Raw genomic sequence first — 19508 nt, forward strand, 5'->3', positions numbered from 1 at the left:
GCACGTATAAAAATAATCATAACTGGCACACAGATTGGTAGGATAATTGTAAGCTTCCCCAAACTTGAAACTCACGAGCTGCCTGTGGTCTTTATTATTAACTGGGTGGTTCGAGCCCTGAATGCTGATTGGCTGACACCCGTGTGTATGACAACATTTATTTTTACTGCTCTAATTAAGTTGGTAACAAGTTTATAATAGCAATAAGGCACTTTGGGGGTTTGTGTTAAATGGCCAACATACCACGGCTAAGGGCTGTATCCTGGCACTCCACGTTGCGTTGTGCTTAAGAACAGCCCTTAGCCGTGGTATATTGGCCATATACCATCCCCCTATCAAATGCCCATTCAACTGATTCGTTCTGGCGCCGGCCCTGCGCATGGTGGGTATTATGAAGTGAGTATACCCAAAGCCCACTGAAAAGTAAGTGGGTATATGGGATATACCTGTGTATACCCTGCAGGTGTCACAGGGGGAGTTGTGATATCCAAGAAACACATTTCCAAGACAGACTTGTGTGTAACCGAAGAAATAATATAACCCCCCAAATTATTGTTATTATTATAAATAATTTACATTCATTTTAACTCGGAGGTCCTGAGTTTCCGACAACGTGAACGAGGCATTCGAGCTGCACACATGGTACAGGGAACGCCCACTCACTCATGCTTCTCTTCCTGGAGCGGGTACCATCATAGAGATGGGTAGGAGGACTCTAGTGCCAGAAGCTCATTTTAGCATGGGTAGCGCCATTGATGACATTCACAATTTTGAAGCAGTCAACTGGGTGGGACCTCATATAGTTTAAGGAAGGTTCACATAATTCCACCGATGTCACCAGGAGTGATCAGCCAATCTATTATACTTGTGAGGAAACATTCCTTAACTGCAGGTGGCAGTAAATCACCAACATTGGCTTTATACCTGTTCAAACAACACACTCTCAAGGCGGCAGTGTGCAACCTTTGAGTTTGTTTGCCAACTCAAATATGTAGTGGAAGAAAATGTACTACTTTACGATGGAGATGGACTCAATTGCGCTACCTTTGCGCTCATAGACGCCATAGTTGGACAGATATAATAATGCGATGTCTATCTAAATCTATGGGTACCACATACACGCCTCTATCTTTTCTCATCTGCAGCCCAACCCACCACTTCACCGAGAACTTGCTTTTTTTCGTCACTTTGTTGAGCGATTTTGAATGAGGACCAAATTGCATTGTGTAATATCAATTATGGAATAAAAGACCGACGCTTCTGGAAAAGTCACCCGAGCAAATATCTTTCGAAAACCGGTCTTACACCATCTCTGGCCTTTATATTAACTACTACGCTACTGTGTTAAAATGACCGCAAAGCACCGAGGGAAAAAGAACAAACACAATCACGAAGACTTTAACAATTTTAATCATGAATCTTCGGAACCGGAGGCGCGAGGTGGAAACCAGTATACGCTTTTGTTCATTTTATTCCTTCTGATTGTGGTTGGAGGTGCAACGGCTGCATGGTTCTGTTTCCAGCAACACCAAAGTATAACCTACTTAGCAGACAACCTCATGGGCATGCAGATGAAGATGGTGAAGCTTCAGTCCTTCCAGGAAGAAATTCTAGAGACAAATGAAAAGGTAATTCGCCTAGTTAACCATGCGTAATAACAACATGGGCAAACATAATAGGCACGTCAAAGGCTGTTTCCATGCGTCAACAAAAAATATCAAAGGAACATTTTGTACAAAGTAATTTGTGGTCAAGTCCTGTGTTGACCCATTGAAATACTGTTTTGACCTCCCTCATTTATTCTGCACATTTATTTATTCTGTGACATATATATTTACTATTTTCCCTATGGTTAGCCAGAGCCCTAAAGGCCCCCAAATGTGAGCTTAACATTTTAATTAAATGGAAAACTCTAACAGACGGTATTTATAGGACTTCCCTACAAGTTTATGATAGTTGTGAAATCATATCAAATGTCATACTGCATAGACATTGAACTGATGTGAGTCGAAATTATTCTGTTTATAACCCCGTCAAGGTGGGCGTCACGCAGCTGTTGGTGTTTGTAATGGCATATGACCTACAATTTGGGAACATGAACTGCACCAATAGTTTGTTAGGGTCAGCCACTGAATGTCCCTACAATATAGGCATATTAAAATTAGATTCACAAACATTTTGAAATAAACACACTTGACAAATATTCCACTTCCAATTAATTTTTACAGCAGTTGACCCTGCTTGTAACCATGCTCTTGCCACAGTCATGGTGCTGATTTCAGTGTGCACTGTGCAGTTGCTTTTAAAAAAAAGCCAGTTGTCTACATGGGAATAAAAATAGCCTGCTACCACGCTCTATATTGACCATAGTTGTTGTGAGTCCATGTAACAAGTTCTCCTATTTTGACAGCTTCCCCAACTGGTCTTTAATCGTACATGCAGTGCATTCAGGAAGTATTCTGGCCCCTTGACTTTTTCCACAATCTACACACTACCCCATAATGACAAAGCGAAAACAGATTTTTTCCAAATGTGTGTGTATATATTTTTAAACAGAAATACCTTATTTACATAAATATTCAGACCCTTTGCTATGAGACTCAAAACTGAGCTCAGATGCATCCTGTTTCCATTGATCATCCTTGAAATGTTTCTACCACTTGATTGGAGTCCACCTGTGGTAAATTGAATTTATTGGACATGATTTGGAAAGTCACACATCTGTCTATATAAGTTCCGTCAGTTGACAGTGCATGTCAGAGCAAAAACCAAGCCAAAAACCAAGGTCGAAGGAATTGTCCGTAGAGCTCCGATACAGGATTGAGTTGAGGCACAGACCCGGGGAAGGGTAACAAAACATTTCTGTAGCATTGAATGTCCCTAAGAACATGGTGGCCTCCATCATTCTTAAATGGTAGAAGTTTGGAACCACCGAGGCTCTTCTTATAGCTGGCTGCATGGCCAAACTGAGAAATTGGGGAGAAGGTATTTGGTCAGGGATGTGACCAAGAACCCAATGGTCACTCTGACAGAGCTCTGGAGTTCCTCTGTGCAGATGGGAGAACCTTCCAGAAGGACAAACATCTCTGCAGCACTCCACCAATCAGGCCTTTATGGTAGAGTGGCCAGGCGGAAGCCACTCCTCAGTATAAGGCACATGACAGCCCGCTTGGAGTTTGCCAACAGGCAATACAGCTGTCATTTATTTTTATTTCACCTTTATTTAGCCAGGTAGGCAAGTTGAGAACAAGTCATCAAGGCAAAGGGTGGCTACTTTGAAGAATCTCAAATATTAGATATATTTAGATTTTTTTAACACGTTTTTGGTTATTACATGATTCCATATGTGTTATTTCATAGTTTTGATGGCTTCACTATTATTCTACAATGTAGAAAATATTAAAAATGAAGAAAAACCCTGGAATGAGTAGGTGTGTCAACTTTTGACTGGTACTAATATATATATGCATGCATGCATACATACATACATACATACATACATACAGTTGAATTTGGAAGTTTACATACACCTTAGCCAAATGCATTTAAATTCAGTTTTGCACAATTCCTGACATTTAATCCTAGTAAAAAGTCCCTGTCTTAGGTCAGTTAGGGTCACCACTTTATTTTAAGTATGTGAAATGTCAGAATAATAGTAGAGAGAATGATTTATTTCAGCTTTTATTTCTTTCATCACATTCCCAGTGGGTCAGAAGTTTACATACACTCAATTAGTGTTTGGTAGCATTGCCTTTAAATTGTTTACCTTGGGTCAAACGTTTCGGGTAGCGTTCCACAAGCTTCCCACAATAAGTTGGGTGAATTTTGGCCCGATCCTCCTGACAGAGCTGATGTAACTGAGTCAGGTTTATAGGCCTCCTTGCTCACACGCGCTTTTTCAGTTCTGTCCACAAATGTTCTATAGGATTGAGGTCTGGGCTTTGTGATGGCCACTCCAATACCTTGACTTTGTTGTCCTTAAGCCATTTTGCCACAACTTTGGAAGTATGCTTGGGGTCATTGTCCATCTGGAAGACCCATTTGCGACCAAGCTTTAACTTCCTGACTGATGTCTTGATATGTTGCTTCAATATATCCACATGTTTTCCTTTTTAATATGCCATCTATTTTGTGAAGTGCCCAAGTCCCTCCTGCAGCAAAGCACACCCACAACATGATGCTGCCACCCCCGTGCTTCATGGTTGGGATGGTGTTCTTCGGCTTGCAAGCCTCCTCCTTTTTCCTCCAAATAAATGTCCAAACAGTTCTATTTTTGTTTCATCAGACCAGAGGACATTTCTCCAAAAAGTACGATCTTTGTCCACATGTGCAGTTGCAAACCGTAGTCTGGTTTTTCTATGCCGGTTTTGGAGCAGTGGCTTCTTCTTTGCTGTGAGCGGCCTTTCAGGTTATGTCGATATAGGACTCGTTTTACTGTGGACATGGATACCTTTGTACCTATTTCCTCTATCTTCACAAGGTCCTTTGCTGTTGTTCTGGGATTGATTTGCACTATTCGCACCAAAGTACGTTCATCTCTAGGAGACTGAATATGTCTCCTTCCTGAGCGGTATGATGGCTGTGTGGTCCCATGCTGTTTATGCTTGCGTACTATTGTTTGTACAGATGAACGTGGTACCTCCAGGCATTTGAAAATTGTTCCCAAGGATGAACCAGACTTGTGGAGGTCTACGAATTTTTTTTGAGGTCTTGGCTGATTTCTTTTGATTTTCCCATGATGTCAAGCAAAGAGGCACTGTGTTTGAAGGTAGGCCTTGAAATACATCCACAGGTACACATCCAATTGACTCAAATTATGTAAATTGGCCAAATAGCTTCTAAAGCCATGACATCATTTTCTGTAATTTCCCAAGCTGTTTAAAGGCACAGTCAACTTAGTGTATGTAAACTTCCGACCCACTGGAATTGTGATACAGTGAAATAATCTGTCTGTAAACAATTGTTGGAAAAATTACTTGTCATGATCAAATTAGATGTTGTAACCGACTTGCCAAAACTATAGTTTGTTAACAAGAAATTTGTGGAATGGTTGAAAAATTAGTTTTAATGACTCCAACCAGAGTGAATGTAAACTTCCATCTTCAACTATATATAATGAAACTCTTTGAAGAGGTAGGGTTTCAGAAGATTGGATGGGACTCTGCTGACTCCCCCAGCTTCAGGGGGAAGCTGGTTCCACCATTAGGATGCTAGGACAGAGAAGAGCTTGGACTGGGCTGAGCAGGAGCTGGGAGGGCCAAGGAACCACCAGAGGTGGCAGAACGGAGTGCTCGGGTTGGTGTAGGGTTTGATCATAGCCTGGAGGTAGGGAGGGGCAGTTCCTCTTGCTGCTCCGTAGGCAAACACCATGGTCTTGTAGTGGATGCGAGGTTCGACTGGAAGCCAGTGGAGTGTGTTAGGTAACATGGGAGAACTTTGGAAGGTTGAAAACCAGGCAGGCTGCAGCATTCTGGATAAGTTGCAGGGGTTTGATGGCACAAGCGGGGAGCTCAGCCAACAGTGAGTTGCAGTAGTCCAGATGGGAGATGACAAGTGCCTTCAGCAGCCAGGCCTTCCCCTGGAGGAAGAGCAGCTTTGTCTTGTTGAGTTTGAGGTGGTGGGCCGGCATCCAAATTGAGATATCTGCCAGGCACGCAGAGATGCATGCCGCCACATGGGTGTTAGAAGGGGGGAAGGAGAAAAGTAGTTGAGTGTCATCCTCAAAGCAATGATAGGATAGACCATGTGAGGATATATTACATAGGGCCCCCGTGACATAGAGGAGCAGTCTCGGTTGAGTGACCCATCATGAAGCCTGACTGGTTAGGGTCAAGAAGATCTCCAACTTTTGACCGCAATTTATGAGGTTAGCCTTCACACAGAGGGACTTCAACACTGATGGGGTCAGGATGTGGATTCACTAAACTGTTGACAGAATTAAATTGTCCTACTTAAATCATAGGATTATCCTACAGCAATTGCCGTATGTTCTCATTTCTTTACACCCACTTACTGGAACTGCCTTCGCCAATAGATAGTTCCCTCCCAAGGATGAATAGCATGAGTGGTAAAATACTTTATAAATAGTGTGTTTCTGACTGCTCACTTACAGTACATTGTGCAGCCATAAGAAAGTATGATGGCTTGCCATAATTGTCTATTCATCATGAAAGAAGCTGCCCTTTGTTTGGAGACCAGTGTCTGGGCAGATGTTTTCAAGATGTTATTTTGATCTTAATCTAGTTTTATTTCCTTGCAGCTGCTCAGTACCGATGGCTTTGAGAATCGCCTCAACACCCTGGAAGAGTCATACGAACTGGCCCAGAAGCAGGTAAGCATGGCCCTGGCCATAGCTGAACAACTGAAGACCTCAGACCTGCCCACCCAGGTCCTCTCCCTTCACACAGAGATGAAGACCCGGCTGGCAGAGATGCAGCAGGCCACCGTGTCCGCGGATCAGCTGACCCAGCTGCAGGCAATGCTGAAGGGGAAGAGCAAAGAGTTTGAGGCTGTCCGGCTGCAGGTGGAGGGCCTGGCAAGGGTGAGCACGGAGATGGCTCAGAGCGTCGAGGGCCTGACAAGGAGCCTGGCGGAGGCTGAGTCCAAGCTGGAGGGGAGGGAAGGGCTGGTGGTCACACTGAGCGCCACGTTGGCGGACCAGACATCAGAGTTCCTAGAGCTTAAGGAACAGCTGGCTGCCAACCAGGCTCAACTTGAGGCCAGTACAGTGGAGATCGCAAGTGTCAAGTATGTAGTGTATTTGGGGTTGGTCAATTCCTGAAACCTTCCCAAAGTTCACTTAAATTTTTTTATTTTTTATTATCCCTGAAGCAGGAGGATACCTGGGTTCTTTGGGGAAACATTCTGCAACCTTAAGTATATTGGTTTATATTTCTGTATTGGTTGGTTTCACTGTGCGTCTCACTGTATGTGCATACCTGTGTTTCAGGGAGCTGATGGAGATGAGGCAGTCTCAGAGGGCCCAGCAGGCCAGTGTGGAGGAGCAGCTTGTTACAGTAGAACAGAGTCCGCAGAAGCAGAACTCAGCGGCCCACAGTCTGCACTCTGAGCTCCACGCTCAGCTGGAGGCTGGGCAGAAACAGGTCGCCCAGGTAACGCCTACAGGAAGTCTCACTCAGGGTTTAGAATATCAGATTGGTAGTGGACTGGGTCACCCTCAAATATAGCCAAAATATACTGCTCAAAAAAATAAAGGGAACACTTAAACAACACATCCTAGATCTGAATGAAAGAAATAATCTTATTAAATACTTTTTTCTTTACATAGTTGAATGTGCTGACAACAAAATCACACAAAAATAATCAATGGAAATCCAATTTATCAACCCATGGAGGTCTGGAATTGGAGTCACACTCAAAATGAAAGTGGAAAAACACACTACAGGCTGATCCAACTTTGATGTAATGTCCTTAAAACAAGTCAAAATGAGGCTCAGTAGTGTGTGTGGCCTCCACGTGCCTGTATGACCTCCCTACAACGCCTGGGCATGCTCCTGATGAGGTGGCGGATGGTCTCCTGAGGAATCTCCTCCCAGACCTGGACTAAAGCATCCGCCAACTCCTGGACAGTCTGTGGTGCAACGTGGCGTTGGTGGATGGAGCGAGACATGATGTCCCAGATGTGCTCAATTGGATTCAGGTCTGGGGAACGGGCGGGCCAGTCCATAGCATCAATGCCTTCCTCTTGCAGGAACTGCTGACACACTCCAGCCACATGAGGTCTAGCATTGTCTTGCATTAGGAAGAACCCAGGGCCAACCGCACCAGCATATGGTCTCACAAGGGGTCTGAGGATCTCATCTCGGTACCTAATGGCAGTCAGGCTACCTCTGGCGAGCACATGGAGGGCTGTGCGGCCCCCCAAAGAAATGCCACCCCACACCATGACTGACCCACCGCCAAACCGGTCATGCTGGAGGATGTTGCAGGCAGCAGAACGTTCTCCACGGCGTCTCCAGACTCTGTCACGTCTGTCACGTGCTCAGTGTGAACCTGCTTTCATCTGTGAAGAGCACAGGGTGCCAGTGGCGAATTTGCCAACCTTGGTGTTCTCTGGCAAATGCCAAACGTCCTGCACGGTGTTTGGCTGTAAGCACAACCCCCACCTGTGGACGTCGGGCCCTCATACCACCATCATGGAGTCTGTTTCTGACCGTTTGAGCAGACACATGCACATTTGTGGCCTGCTGGAGGTCATTTTGCAGGGCTCTGGCAGTGCTCCTCCTGCTCCTCCTTGCACAAAGGCGGAGGTAGCGGTCCTGCTGCTGGGTTGTTGCCCTCCTATGCCCTCCTCCACATCTCCTGATGTACTGGCCTGTCTCCTGGTAGCGCCTCCATGCTCTGGACACTACGCTGACAGACACAGCAAACCTTCTTGCCACAGCTCGCATTGATGTGCCATCCTGGATGAGCTGCACTACATGAGCCACTTGTGTGGGTTGTAGACTCCGTCTCATGCTACCACTAGAGTGAAAGCACCGCTAGCATTCAAAAGTGACCAAAACATCAGCCAGGAAGCATAGGAACTGAGAAGTGGTCTGTGGTCCCCACCTGCAGAACCACTCCTTTATTGGGGGTGTCTTGCTAATTGCCTATAATTTCCACCTGTTGTCTATTCCATTTGCACAACAGCATGTGAAATTTATTGTCAATCAGTGTTGCTTCCTAAGTGGACAGTTTGATTTCACAGAAGTGTGATTGACTTGGAGTTACATTGTGTTATTTAAGTGTTCCCTTTATTTTTTTGAGCAGTGTAGTTTGTTTTACATTTTTCTAATAGTACTTACTACTTTTTATGAATAGTGAAATATTTCTAATAGTCTTTTCTTCTTTTAATGAATAGTCGGATGTACAGGTACATCAGGACCGGTCACAGGTTATTACTTTTAAAAAAAAACATATTTTCTCATCTCAGTATTGGTGTTCGTAACGGCAAAAAATGTTGCCGTATTTTGTCCAGAGGAGCATACACATTCTCGTAACTATTTTTGCCCAGCATGTGTCCATGGGGAACTTTTATGAGATTGCTACTAAACCATTAGTATGTAGAGGCTAATTGCCTGCTGTGGATTCTCTGATGAATTTGGGGTAAATGTTGTATTCCCATTCATATACTGCAATGTAGGCCAAATACATTACACCAATGGGATTACAAAGTCACCATAGGCCCTGTAGTTTCCCCTAAGTACTAACTCACTATAATTCTGTCTGTTCCAGCTGGAAGTAGGGGTTCAAACAGATGAGCCCTCGGAGGTGGAGGAGGAGACTGCTCTGGCTGCTGCCGAGGAGGTGGAAGAGGCTGCTGATGCTGCTGCTGAGGAGGTGGAAGAGGCTGCTGATGCTTTTGCTGAGGAGGTGGAAGAGTCTACTCCTGCGGAAGAGGAGCAGGCTGCTGAGGAGGACGAGGTGGTGGTGGAGAAGGAGGCAGCTCACTTGAATGGGGAGCCTGCTGAACAGGAGGACTCTGCTCTCACAGAGGAACAGACTGCTCCTGCAGAGGAGGAGATGGTTGAGGAGCAGGAGGACTTGGCAGAGGCAGCACCGGAGAAGTGGTTGGCAGAAGAGAAGGTAGAAGAGGAGGATTCTGAAGCAGAGGAGGAGCAAGGGGAGGAAGAAGAGGAAAAACCAGAAGAAGATGAGGCCTCTCCTGAGGAGGAATGTAAGTCTGTCTTAAAATGCATTTCAAAGTCAAATTTCTTCGTCAGCCCGATTTTCTGTAAGGAGTGTATCCATCTTTATTTCAAAGATTTTACAATTACTCTGTTACCTCTTTTGGCCTGAAATTGTTTCAAGTGAGGAACACTAATGTGTTAATGCAATGTTACTAGTCTAATTACAGTGTAATTACACAGATATAAGAGAAACTTAATGTGTTACCGACGCCAATATCTTCTCTCGTTGGTTGAGCAGTGTTCCTCACTAAAGGTTATTGTGGGCAATAGTGTATGAAATGTTGTTTTTCTGATTTGCTTGGTCCGCTCCAGGGCCTTTAGTAAAAAAACATTACCATTGATCTCTCTGATAACAAATGTTATTCTATTTTACAGTGTCAATGTAAGCAGCAAGGAAAGTCTTCTACAGCCACCAAACTCCCAGAGGATAATGGACACGTTCAGTCTGCATCATGACAAATGGGAAGGCATTACCGATGTTGAGGTTCAATAAACATTCACTTTTTCTCCCCAAGGGGAAAAATCAGGTCAATAGGATTCACACAACTCTCTAGAATCAGTATTGTTACATCAATGAACGTGTGTATGAGAGGGCTAACTGGTCAGGCAATGGTTAATAATATTCAGGACTCACCTGCCAATACCAACCTCAAAGCCTTAATCTATTTTAACACAGCTCTTTCTATAGATTATTTTATGTACACCAAAATGTCACTTTTCTGCAAGCTCAGTTGAAACACTGAGTTCAAAGTGACAAGGAGGACTAACTAAACAGGCAATAGAAAAACATGAATTCACTCACACAATCAAACAAAGCCATAAAATATGCCCATCTTGTTGATATGAAATTGGCTTTCTTTTTGTCATTGTCTGAAATGTCTTGTTGGGATTTTCATTAGAAGAATATATACAGAACAAGAGTCCTATTTGTTTACACAGGAATGAACAGCCTACTAAAGGAATAGCATGGGGGTAGCAAGGGCCATATCTGTGAAATGCTAACATTTACGTACAATTTTACTGAAGATTGTTAGTCTAGTTGTTTTTATTGACTTTTTTTCTTGAGACTTTTTGTCTGTACAGAAAGTGCGCTGTTACTGCCCAGACATTGGGTTCTTCTCTCACAACGTACCGTTCATCTCAGATCTCTGTGATGTATCTTTTATAAAATAAACCCTGGTTTATCCTCTGTAATTTTTTTACACCAAGTTCAGTCTCCTTGTTTATTTTTTTCTACTATTGATTGAATAGTAGCTCGTATGAACTGAAGTGAACATCTTTGTTACGGTCTCGTCATTTTACAGTTGCAGAAAAGGCCTTCATTTCTGTTCATGGATTAATATGGTGTCTTTGTGTCCCATTACAGGGAGTAAAAAAATGTGGTGACAGTGACACACTTATTTGCCCTGTACTGCTTCTGAGTCACCTTCACCAAGGTCAAACTAATGTGTTGCCATTTTTACATTTTCTAATGATGTACTGCTGTGAAGTAGTCCCACTTAGTGCTAAACTGCAGCATAGATATATTGTGGAAGGGTGAGTGTCTGTAATCATTTTATTCCACATGTCCGTGCATGCCATGTGAGGAATGACTCATGATGAAATGCTGAAAAACACGAAGGTGTGTGTGTGGTAGCACACGCCTTTGTGCATTTTTGTGTGGAATCTTTCCTCTGGTTAAGAATAATGAATTGAACTCTGGTTTGGTACTGCCACTATGGTTTACTATTATACCTGTTAATCTGAGTTGAAATACTACTGTCACGGCCGTCATAGTGATTGGACCAAAATGCAGCGGGTACGTGAATGCTCATTTTCTTATTTATTAAATAAATCAACACTGAACAAAAAGAACGACGAAAACAGTCCTGTCAGGCACACAGCTAAACAAGAAACATAACCCAACAAACCCCGAAACACTCTAAACAAACACACCCCTGCCACGTCCTGACCAAACTACAATAACAAATAACCCCTATACTGGTCAGGACGTGACAATACTGCATACCTGAAAATCATTCAATGATCAGAAATATTGCCAAGCTTGTTCACACCCAACAATTTATGATGTACACTAAACAAAAATATAAATGCAACAATTCCTAAGATTTTACTGAGTTACAGTTCCTATAAGGAAATCAGTCAATTGAAATTAATGAATTAGGCCCTAATCTATGGATTTCACTTGACTGGGAATGCAGATATGCATCTGTTGGTCACAGCTACCTTAAAAAAACAAATAGGGAGTGTGGATCAGAAAACCAGTCAGTATCTGGAGTGATCACCATTTTCTTCATGCAGCGCGACACATCGCCTTCGCCTAGAGTTGAACAGGCTGATTGTGGCCTGTAGAATGTTGTCCCACTCCTATTTGATGGCTGTGTGAAGTTGCTGGATATTGGCGGGAGCTGGAACGCGCTGTTGCACAGGTTGATCCAGAGCATCCCAAACATGTTAAATTGGTGACATGTCTGGTGAGTATGCAGGCCATGGAAGAACTTGGGACATTTTCAGCTTCCAGGAATTGTGTACAGATCCTTGGGCCATGCGTTATCATGCTGAAACATGAGCTGATGGTGATGGATGAATGGCACGACAATGGACGTCAGGATCTCGTCACGGTATCTCTGTGCATTCAAATTGTCTTCGTTATCTGTAGCTTATGCCTGCCCATACCATAACCCCCACCGCCACCATGGAGCTCTCTGTTAACAACATTGACATCAGAAAACCGCTTGCCCAGGCAACACCATGTACAGTTGAAGTCGGAAGTTTACATACACCTTATCCGAATACATTTAAACTCAGTTTTGCACAATTCCTGACATTTAATCCTAGTAAAAAGTCCCTGTCTTAGGTCAGTTAGGATCACCACTTTATTTTAAGAATGTGAAATGTCAGAATAATAGTGTAGAGAGTGATTTATTTCAGCTTTTATTTCTATCATCACATTCCCAGTGGGTCAGAAGTTTACATACACTCAATTAGTGTTTGCTAGCATTGCCTTAAAATTGTTTAACTTGGGTCAAATGTTTCGGGTAGCCTTCCACAAGTTTCCCACAATAAGTTGGGTGAATTTTGACCCATTCCTCCTGACAGAGCTGGTGTAACTGAGTTAGGTTTGTAGGCCTCCTTGCTTGCACACGCTTTTTCAGTTCTGCCTACACATTTTCTATAGCATTGAGGTCAGGGCTTTGTGATGGCCACTCCAATACCTTGACTTTGTTGTCGATAAGCCATTTTGCCACAACTTTGGAAGTATGCTTGGGGTCATTGTCTATTTGCAGTACCCATTTGCGACCAAGCTTTAACTTCCAGACTGATGTCTTGAGATGGTTCTTCAATATATCCACATAATTTTCCTGCCTCATGATGCCATCTATTTTGTGAAGTACACCAGTCCTTCCTGCAGCAAAGCACCCCCACAACATGATGCTGCCACCCCCGTGCTTCACGGTTGGGATGGTGTTCTTAGGCTTGCAAGCCTCCCCTTTTTTTCCTCCAAACATAATGATGGTCATTATGGTGAAACAGTTATATTTTTGTTTCATCAGACTAGAGGACATTTCTCCAAAAAGTACAATCTTTGTCCCCATGTGCAGTTGCAAACCGTAGTCTGGCTATTTATGGCGGTTTTGGAGCAGTGGCTTCTTCCTTGCTGAGCGGCCTTTCAGGTTATGTCGATTATAGGACTCGTTTTACTGTGGATATAGATACTTTGTACCTGTTTTCCTCCATCTTCACAAGGTCCTTTGCTGTTGTTCTGGGATTGATTTGCACTTTTTTGCACCAAAGTACGTTCATCTCTAGGAGACAGAACGCCTCTCCTTCCTGAGCGGTATGATGGCTGCGTGGTCCCATGGTGTTTATACTTGCGTACCATTGTTTGTACAGATGAACGTGGTACCTTCAGGCATTTGGAAATTGCTCCCAAGGATGAACCAGACTTGTGGAGGTCCAACATTTTTTTCTGGGGTGTTGGCTGATTTCTTTTGATTTTCCCATGATGTCAAGCAAAGAGGTACTGAGTTTGAAGGTAGGCCTTGAAATATTGTGTGCCACTGGCCATCAAAGGTGAGCATTTGCCAACTGAAGTCTGTTATGACGCCAAACTAAAGTCAGGTCTAGACCCTGGTGAAGATGACGAGCACGCTCCCTGAGATGGTTTCTGACAGTTTGTGCAGAAACCTACAGTTTCATCAGCTGACCAGGTGGCTGGTCTCAGACAATCCTGCAGGTGAAGAAGCTGGATATAGGGGTCCTGTGGTTGCGCGGTTACATGTGGTCTGTGGTTGTGAGGCCGGTTGGACGAACTGCCAAATTCTCTAAAACGATGTTGAAGGTGCCTTATGGTAGAGAGCTGAACATTAAATTCTCTGACAACAGCTTTGGTGGACATTCCTGCAGTCAGCATGCCAATTGCATGCTCCTTCAACATTTGTGGCATTGTATTATGTGACAAAACTGCACATTTTAGTGGCCTTTTATTGTACCCAGCACAAGGTGCACCTGTGTAATGATCATGCTGTTTAATCAGATTATTGATATACTATACATGTCAGGTGCATGGATTATCTTGGCAAATGAGAAATTCTCACTAATGGGTGTAAACAAATTTGTGCACAAAATCTGAGAGAAGATCTTTTATTTCAGCTCAAGAAACATGGGACCAACACTTTACGTGTTGCACTTATAATTTTGTTAAGTGTATTATTACATTTTTACATGGGAAAGGATAAGGTCACAGGAAGTTTTATTTTGCTTTACCCTTATTTGAGCAGGAAGTCACCATTTAGACCAGGGCCTCTTTCACAATGGAGCCCTGCAAATACACTGAGTGCACAAAACATTAGGTACACCTTCCTAATATTCAGTTGCAACCCCTTTACCCTCAGAACAGTCTCAATTCGTTGGGGAATGGGACTATACAAGGTGTCGAAAGCGTTCCACAGGGATGCTGGCCATTGTTGACTCCAATGCTTGACACGGTTGTGTCAAGTTGGCTGGATGTCCTTTAGATGGTGGACCATTCTTGATACACAGGGGAAGCTGTTGAGTGTGAAAAACCCAGCAGCGTTGTTGTTCCTGACACACTCAATCCGGTGTGCCTGGCACCTACTACCATACCCCGTTCAAAGGCACTTAAATCTTTTGTCTTGCCCATTCACCCTCTGAATGGCACACATACACAATCCATGTCTTAACTTCTATGGGCTAGGTGGGACGTTTGCGTCCCACCCTAGTCAACAGCCAGTGGAATCGCGTGGCGCGAAATACAAATACCTCAAAAATGCTATAACTTCAATTTCTCAAACATATGACTATTTTACACCATTTTAAAGACAAGACTCTCGTTAATCTAACCACATTGTCCGATTTCAAAAAGGCTTTACAGCGAAAGCAAAACATTAGATTATGTCAGGAGAGTACCCTGCCAAAAATAATCACAGCCATTTTCAAAGCAAGCATACATGTCACAAAAACCAAAACCACAGCTAAATGCAGCACTAACCTTTGATGATCTTCACCAGATGACACTCCTAGGACATTATGTTATACAATACATGGATGTTTTGTTCAATCAAGTTCATATTTATATCAAAAAACAGCTTTTTACATTAGCATGTGATGTTCAGAACTAGCATACGCACCGCAAACTTCCGGTGAATTTACTATATTACTCATGATAAACGTTCACAAAATACATAACAATTATTTTAAGAATTATAGATACAGAACTCCTTTATGCAAATGCTATGTCAGATTTTAAAATAGCTTTTCGGCGAAAGCACATTTTGCAATATTCTGAATACATAGCTCGGCCATCACAGCTAGCTATTTTGACAGCCACCAAGTTTGGGGCTCACTAAACTCAGAATTACTATTAGAAAAATTGGATTACCTTTGCTGTTCTTCATCAGAATGCACTCCCATGACTTCTACTTCAACAACAAATGTTGTTTTGGTTCCAAATAATCCATATTTATATCCAAATACCTCCGCTTTGTTCGTGCGTTCAGGTCACTATCCGAAGGGTAACGCTCGAGCGCATTTCGTGTCAAAAAATGTCCAAATATTCCATTACCGTACTTAGAAGTATGTCAAACACTGTTTAAAATCAATTTTTATGCTATTTTTCTCGTAAAATAGCGATAATATTCCAACTGGGAAACATTGTATTCATTCAAAGGCTGAAAGAAAAAAAATGGAGAAGTCTCGTGAACGCGCATCTCAGTCTCACTGTCCCCAGGCTGACCACTTACAAACTCTGCTGCTGTTCTTTGCCCAGAGACAGCAGACACCCCATTCCACTTTCTGGTGCCTTTTGAGAGCCAATGGAAGCCTTAGAAAGTGTCACGTTACAGCACAGATGCTGTATTTTTGATAGAGATGCAACAGAAGGACAACAAATTGTCAGACAGGGGACTTCCTTTATGGAATCTTCTCAGGTTTTGGCCTGCCATATGAGTTCTGTTATACTCACAGACACCATTCAAACAGTTTTAGAAACTTTAGAGTGTTTTCTATCCCTATCCATATCTACTAATTATATGCATATTCTCGTTTCTGGGCAAGAGTAGTAACCAGTTTAAATCGAGTATGTTTTTTTTCCGGCCGTGAGAATACTGCCCCTATCCCAAACAGGTTGTCTCAAAGCTTAAAAGATAGTCTTTAACCTGTCATCTACAATGATTGAAGTGGATTTAACAAGTGATATCAATAAGGGATCATATCTTTCATCTGGTCAGTCTGTCATGGAAAGAGCAGGTGTTCCTAATATTTTGTAACCTCCGTGTACAATTCATAAGACAAAATTGAATCAATATCAGATGCAATGTAAAACAAACAAAAATACAGCACAACACAAACATGACATTGCTTTGTAACAATGCACAATGAATTAGTATCGTTATACAATTATTTCTAAATTTGTGAAGACTACAACCATTGTGTATCTGCACCAAATCACTGATCTACAAATCATCTTGCACCCTTGTAATGTGATCAAGTTTAGCGAATCAGCGCAGCAGCTTGCTCAGGCCAATCCCCTCGCACGCTTGTGTAGTGTGTAAACTGCAGCTCTTGCATCAGGTTCTTGGAGACACAATTGGCTCAGATTGCTTCGCGTCCCGCCTACTGTATGAGTCTGTGTATTGACTGCGCTGTGCCTCGCCTTGCCTAGCTGATGGAGAGGAAACAGTCTCTCTCTCTCCTTTTCCTTCTTTCCCCCTCCCCGTTATCACTCCTCTCTCTCCCTCTCCCAGGATCTTATCCGGCCTCTCCCACTGCAGTCTCTCTCCACCGGCCTCAGTCTCTGACCTTCAGCTAGCCTGGGACCATGCAAGCCTGTCTGCCCAGGTATGGAACTCACCTCGACCCTTATCCTATCCCCTTATCTGCATGACTTCCCTGTGGTTTTACATGCAGAATGAAAAAGCTAGCTACTTCTTTTACTTTGATCCGAGATGGTGGTGTGGCCCCCTCACTGGTGTTTGGTATTGGAAGGTATTCCCTTCCCTGGAATTTGTATTGTACTGTGTGGGAAGTTGGTGCCCCTGGGTTGTGTGTGTTAGCGCACAACCCAGGAGTGAAAGTGTGTATAGCTAAAGTGCTGTACATATTTAGTACTCTCAATGGAAGGAAATAAGTGTTTCTTCACATACCCCATTTAGGGTCATTACATTTTGTTGGTCAGGTTCAATAATACGGTCATTATAAATGGAATAGTAGATTCTGGTGCATTGGAACTAAAATATCTCCCACCAGCATGTTTAAATTACAACCCCAAAAAATGCATCCTATATAAATAATTGGTCTCAAATTTGACATGCTTAAATCAAATTAGACATGCTTAAATCAAGTGTTTTTGAAACGTAAGCAAAAGTATGTTATCTCCTATATCACGTTTGCCTAAAGTCTTTTTTTATGATTGTGAATCTGCTACTGTGTAGAAATATGACTGTAATGTTGCTACAGAATCCCAGCTGCTGGTAATGTAACAATCCACAGCCCTTTAATCAGTGTTAAATAATGCAGTAGACTGAGGTCCTGACAGACAGCCTACTTAGGCTTTCTCTCAGGATGGAGTGTGTGGAAGTTGCCTCCCTGGCAGAGCAGAGGCTGATCGAGCGATACTCAGTACAGTAAAAGGGAGGGAGGGAGAGCAGCCTGCAGCCGGTACTAGTGGGAACAACATTAGCCATTACCCTGAATGCTGCTTACTCGACTTTTCCTCTCTCTGTCTATGGAGCCCAATGCCTGCTTACGTGGCTGTCACTCAGGGTTCATTGATTGGCTACTGAGACATGAAACATAATCATGAAAGGAATACCACACAGTCCTAAGAGAATTGTACTATTGATTATAGCGCTAAGCATTGAGGAGGTGATTCAGTCCTTTGGTTATTATTGTGAACTTATTGTGTACTTTGTGTAGTCCATAGTTGTTTTGTGATTTGCATAATAAGTATGTGGTCTTTCATTAAGTATATCATGATATGAATAACGAATTAAGTTGTTTAGGTTGTTGAGCGATGGAATGAAGAGCCACTTCAACATAATGAGGACGTAATTACATGTAACCTGCTCTGAATATCTGTTTTGGTAGTACCTTTCAGAGCGATCACTTCCCATGAAGATTATGGATGTGATTGATTGCACTGTTACCCTCTTATCCTGAAAGGTTTGATGATAATTTGAGCCTAATGTCAACTCACCCTGATATGTTGTTACCTCGTGCTGTGCTCGAGTACTAGGTGACAGTGTGGCCAGAGTTCATTGAAACTATTTATAGGGCATGACAGCTATGTCCTCCAAAGTGCAGCTGTCCTGTTTCCAACCCTGCAGGTCATATCTAACCCCGGTGAGAGATGAGGAGGCAGAGTCTCAGAGGAAGGCCAGGTCTCGCCAGGCCAGGCAAACCCGCAGATCCACACAGGTACAACACAAGGGCCAATTTCCCAGACACAGATTAAGTCTAGTCCTGGAGTGAAAATGCATGGTCAATGGAAATTCTCCATTAGGAATCCAAGACAAGGCTTAGTCTGTGTCAGGGAACCCAACCCCAAGATATGCTTTACTATTCATGTGATTTTATTGGACTATTTATATATAGCAAGTATTTCCAAACTGGGGTGCGCGAAATGTCGTCGGGGTACGCCAAATAAAAAGAAAATAAAATTCTTCACATTTTCAAACAGTATATTTATATTTTTCAACGGGGCTATAGATTTTGTCCGGACCTCTGGCACTCTCTTTGGGGGTGCCACAGGGTTCAATCCTCAGGCAGACTCTTTTCTCTGTATACATCAATGATGTCGCTCTTGCTGTTGGTGATTCTCTGATCCACCTCTACACAGACGACACCATTCTGTATACTTCTGACCCTTCTTTGGACACTGTGTTAACTAACCTCCAGACAAGCTTCAATGCCATACAACCCTCCTTCCGTGGCCTCCAACTGCTCTTAAATGCAAGTAAAACTAAATGCATGCTCTTCAACCGATCGCTGTTCACACCTGTCCGCCCGTCCAGCATCACTACTCTGGACGGTTCTGACTTAGAATATGTGGACAACTACAAATACCTTGGTGTCTGGTTAGACTATAAACTCTCCTTCCAGACTCACATTAAGCATCTCCAATCCAAAATTAAATCTAGAATCGGCTTCCTATTTCGCAACAAAGCATCCTTCACTCATGCTGCCAAACATACCCTCGTAAATCTGACTATCCTACCGATCCTTGACTTCGGCGATGTCATTTACAAAATAGCCTCCAACACTCTACTCAGCAAATTGGATGCAGTATATCACAGT

The 19508-nt window shown here is 43.0% G+C and overlaps 2 protein-coding genes across 4 annotated transcripts in view; both read left to right on the forward strand.

Annotated features, from left to right (window-relative positions):
• Positions 1–972: 972 nt before the first annotated feature.
• Positions 973–10900, forward strand: LOC106567286 (uncharacterized). The gene is made up of 5 exons (XM_014136423.3): positions 973–1628; positions 6260–6747; positions 6950–7112; positions 9238–9679; positions 10068–10900. The coding sequence occupies exons 1-5, from the start codon at positions 1350–1352 to the stop codon at positions 10076–10078; spliced, it is 1383 nt and encodes a 460-aa protein (XP_013991898.1). The 5' UTR covers positions 973–1349; the 3' UTR covers positions 10079–10900.
• A 5994-nt stretch (positions 10901–16894) lies between these two features.
• ppp1r12b (protein phosphatase 1, regulatory subunit 12B) overlaps positions 16895–19508 on the forward strand; it is a 44576-nt gene continuing 41962 nt past the window's right edge. Inside the window, exons 1-2 of one of the 3 annotated variants that reach the window (XM_014136419.3) lie at positions 16895–17051; positions 18539–18629. In XM_014136419.3, coding sequence (XP_013991894.1) covers positions 17032–17051; positions 18539–18629 — 111 coding nt within the window. In that variant the 5' untranslated portion in view covers positions 16895–17031. The remainder of the gene's footprint in view (positions 17052–18538; positions 18630–19508) is intronic. The other 2 variants (XM_014136420.3, XM_014136418.3) reach the window with 2 other exon arrangements.

The sequence above is a fragment of the Salmo salar genome, chromosome 13, assembly GCF_965601325.2.
Source record: "Salmo salar chromosome 13, fSalSal1, whole genome shotgun sequence".
In the NCBI taxonomy this organism is placed as follows: domain Eukaryota; kingdom Metazoa; phylum Chordata; class Actinopteri; order Salmoniformes; family Salmonidae; genus Salmo; species Salmo salar.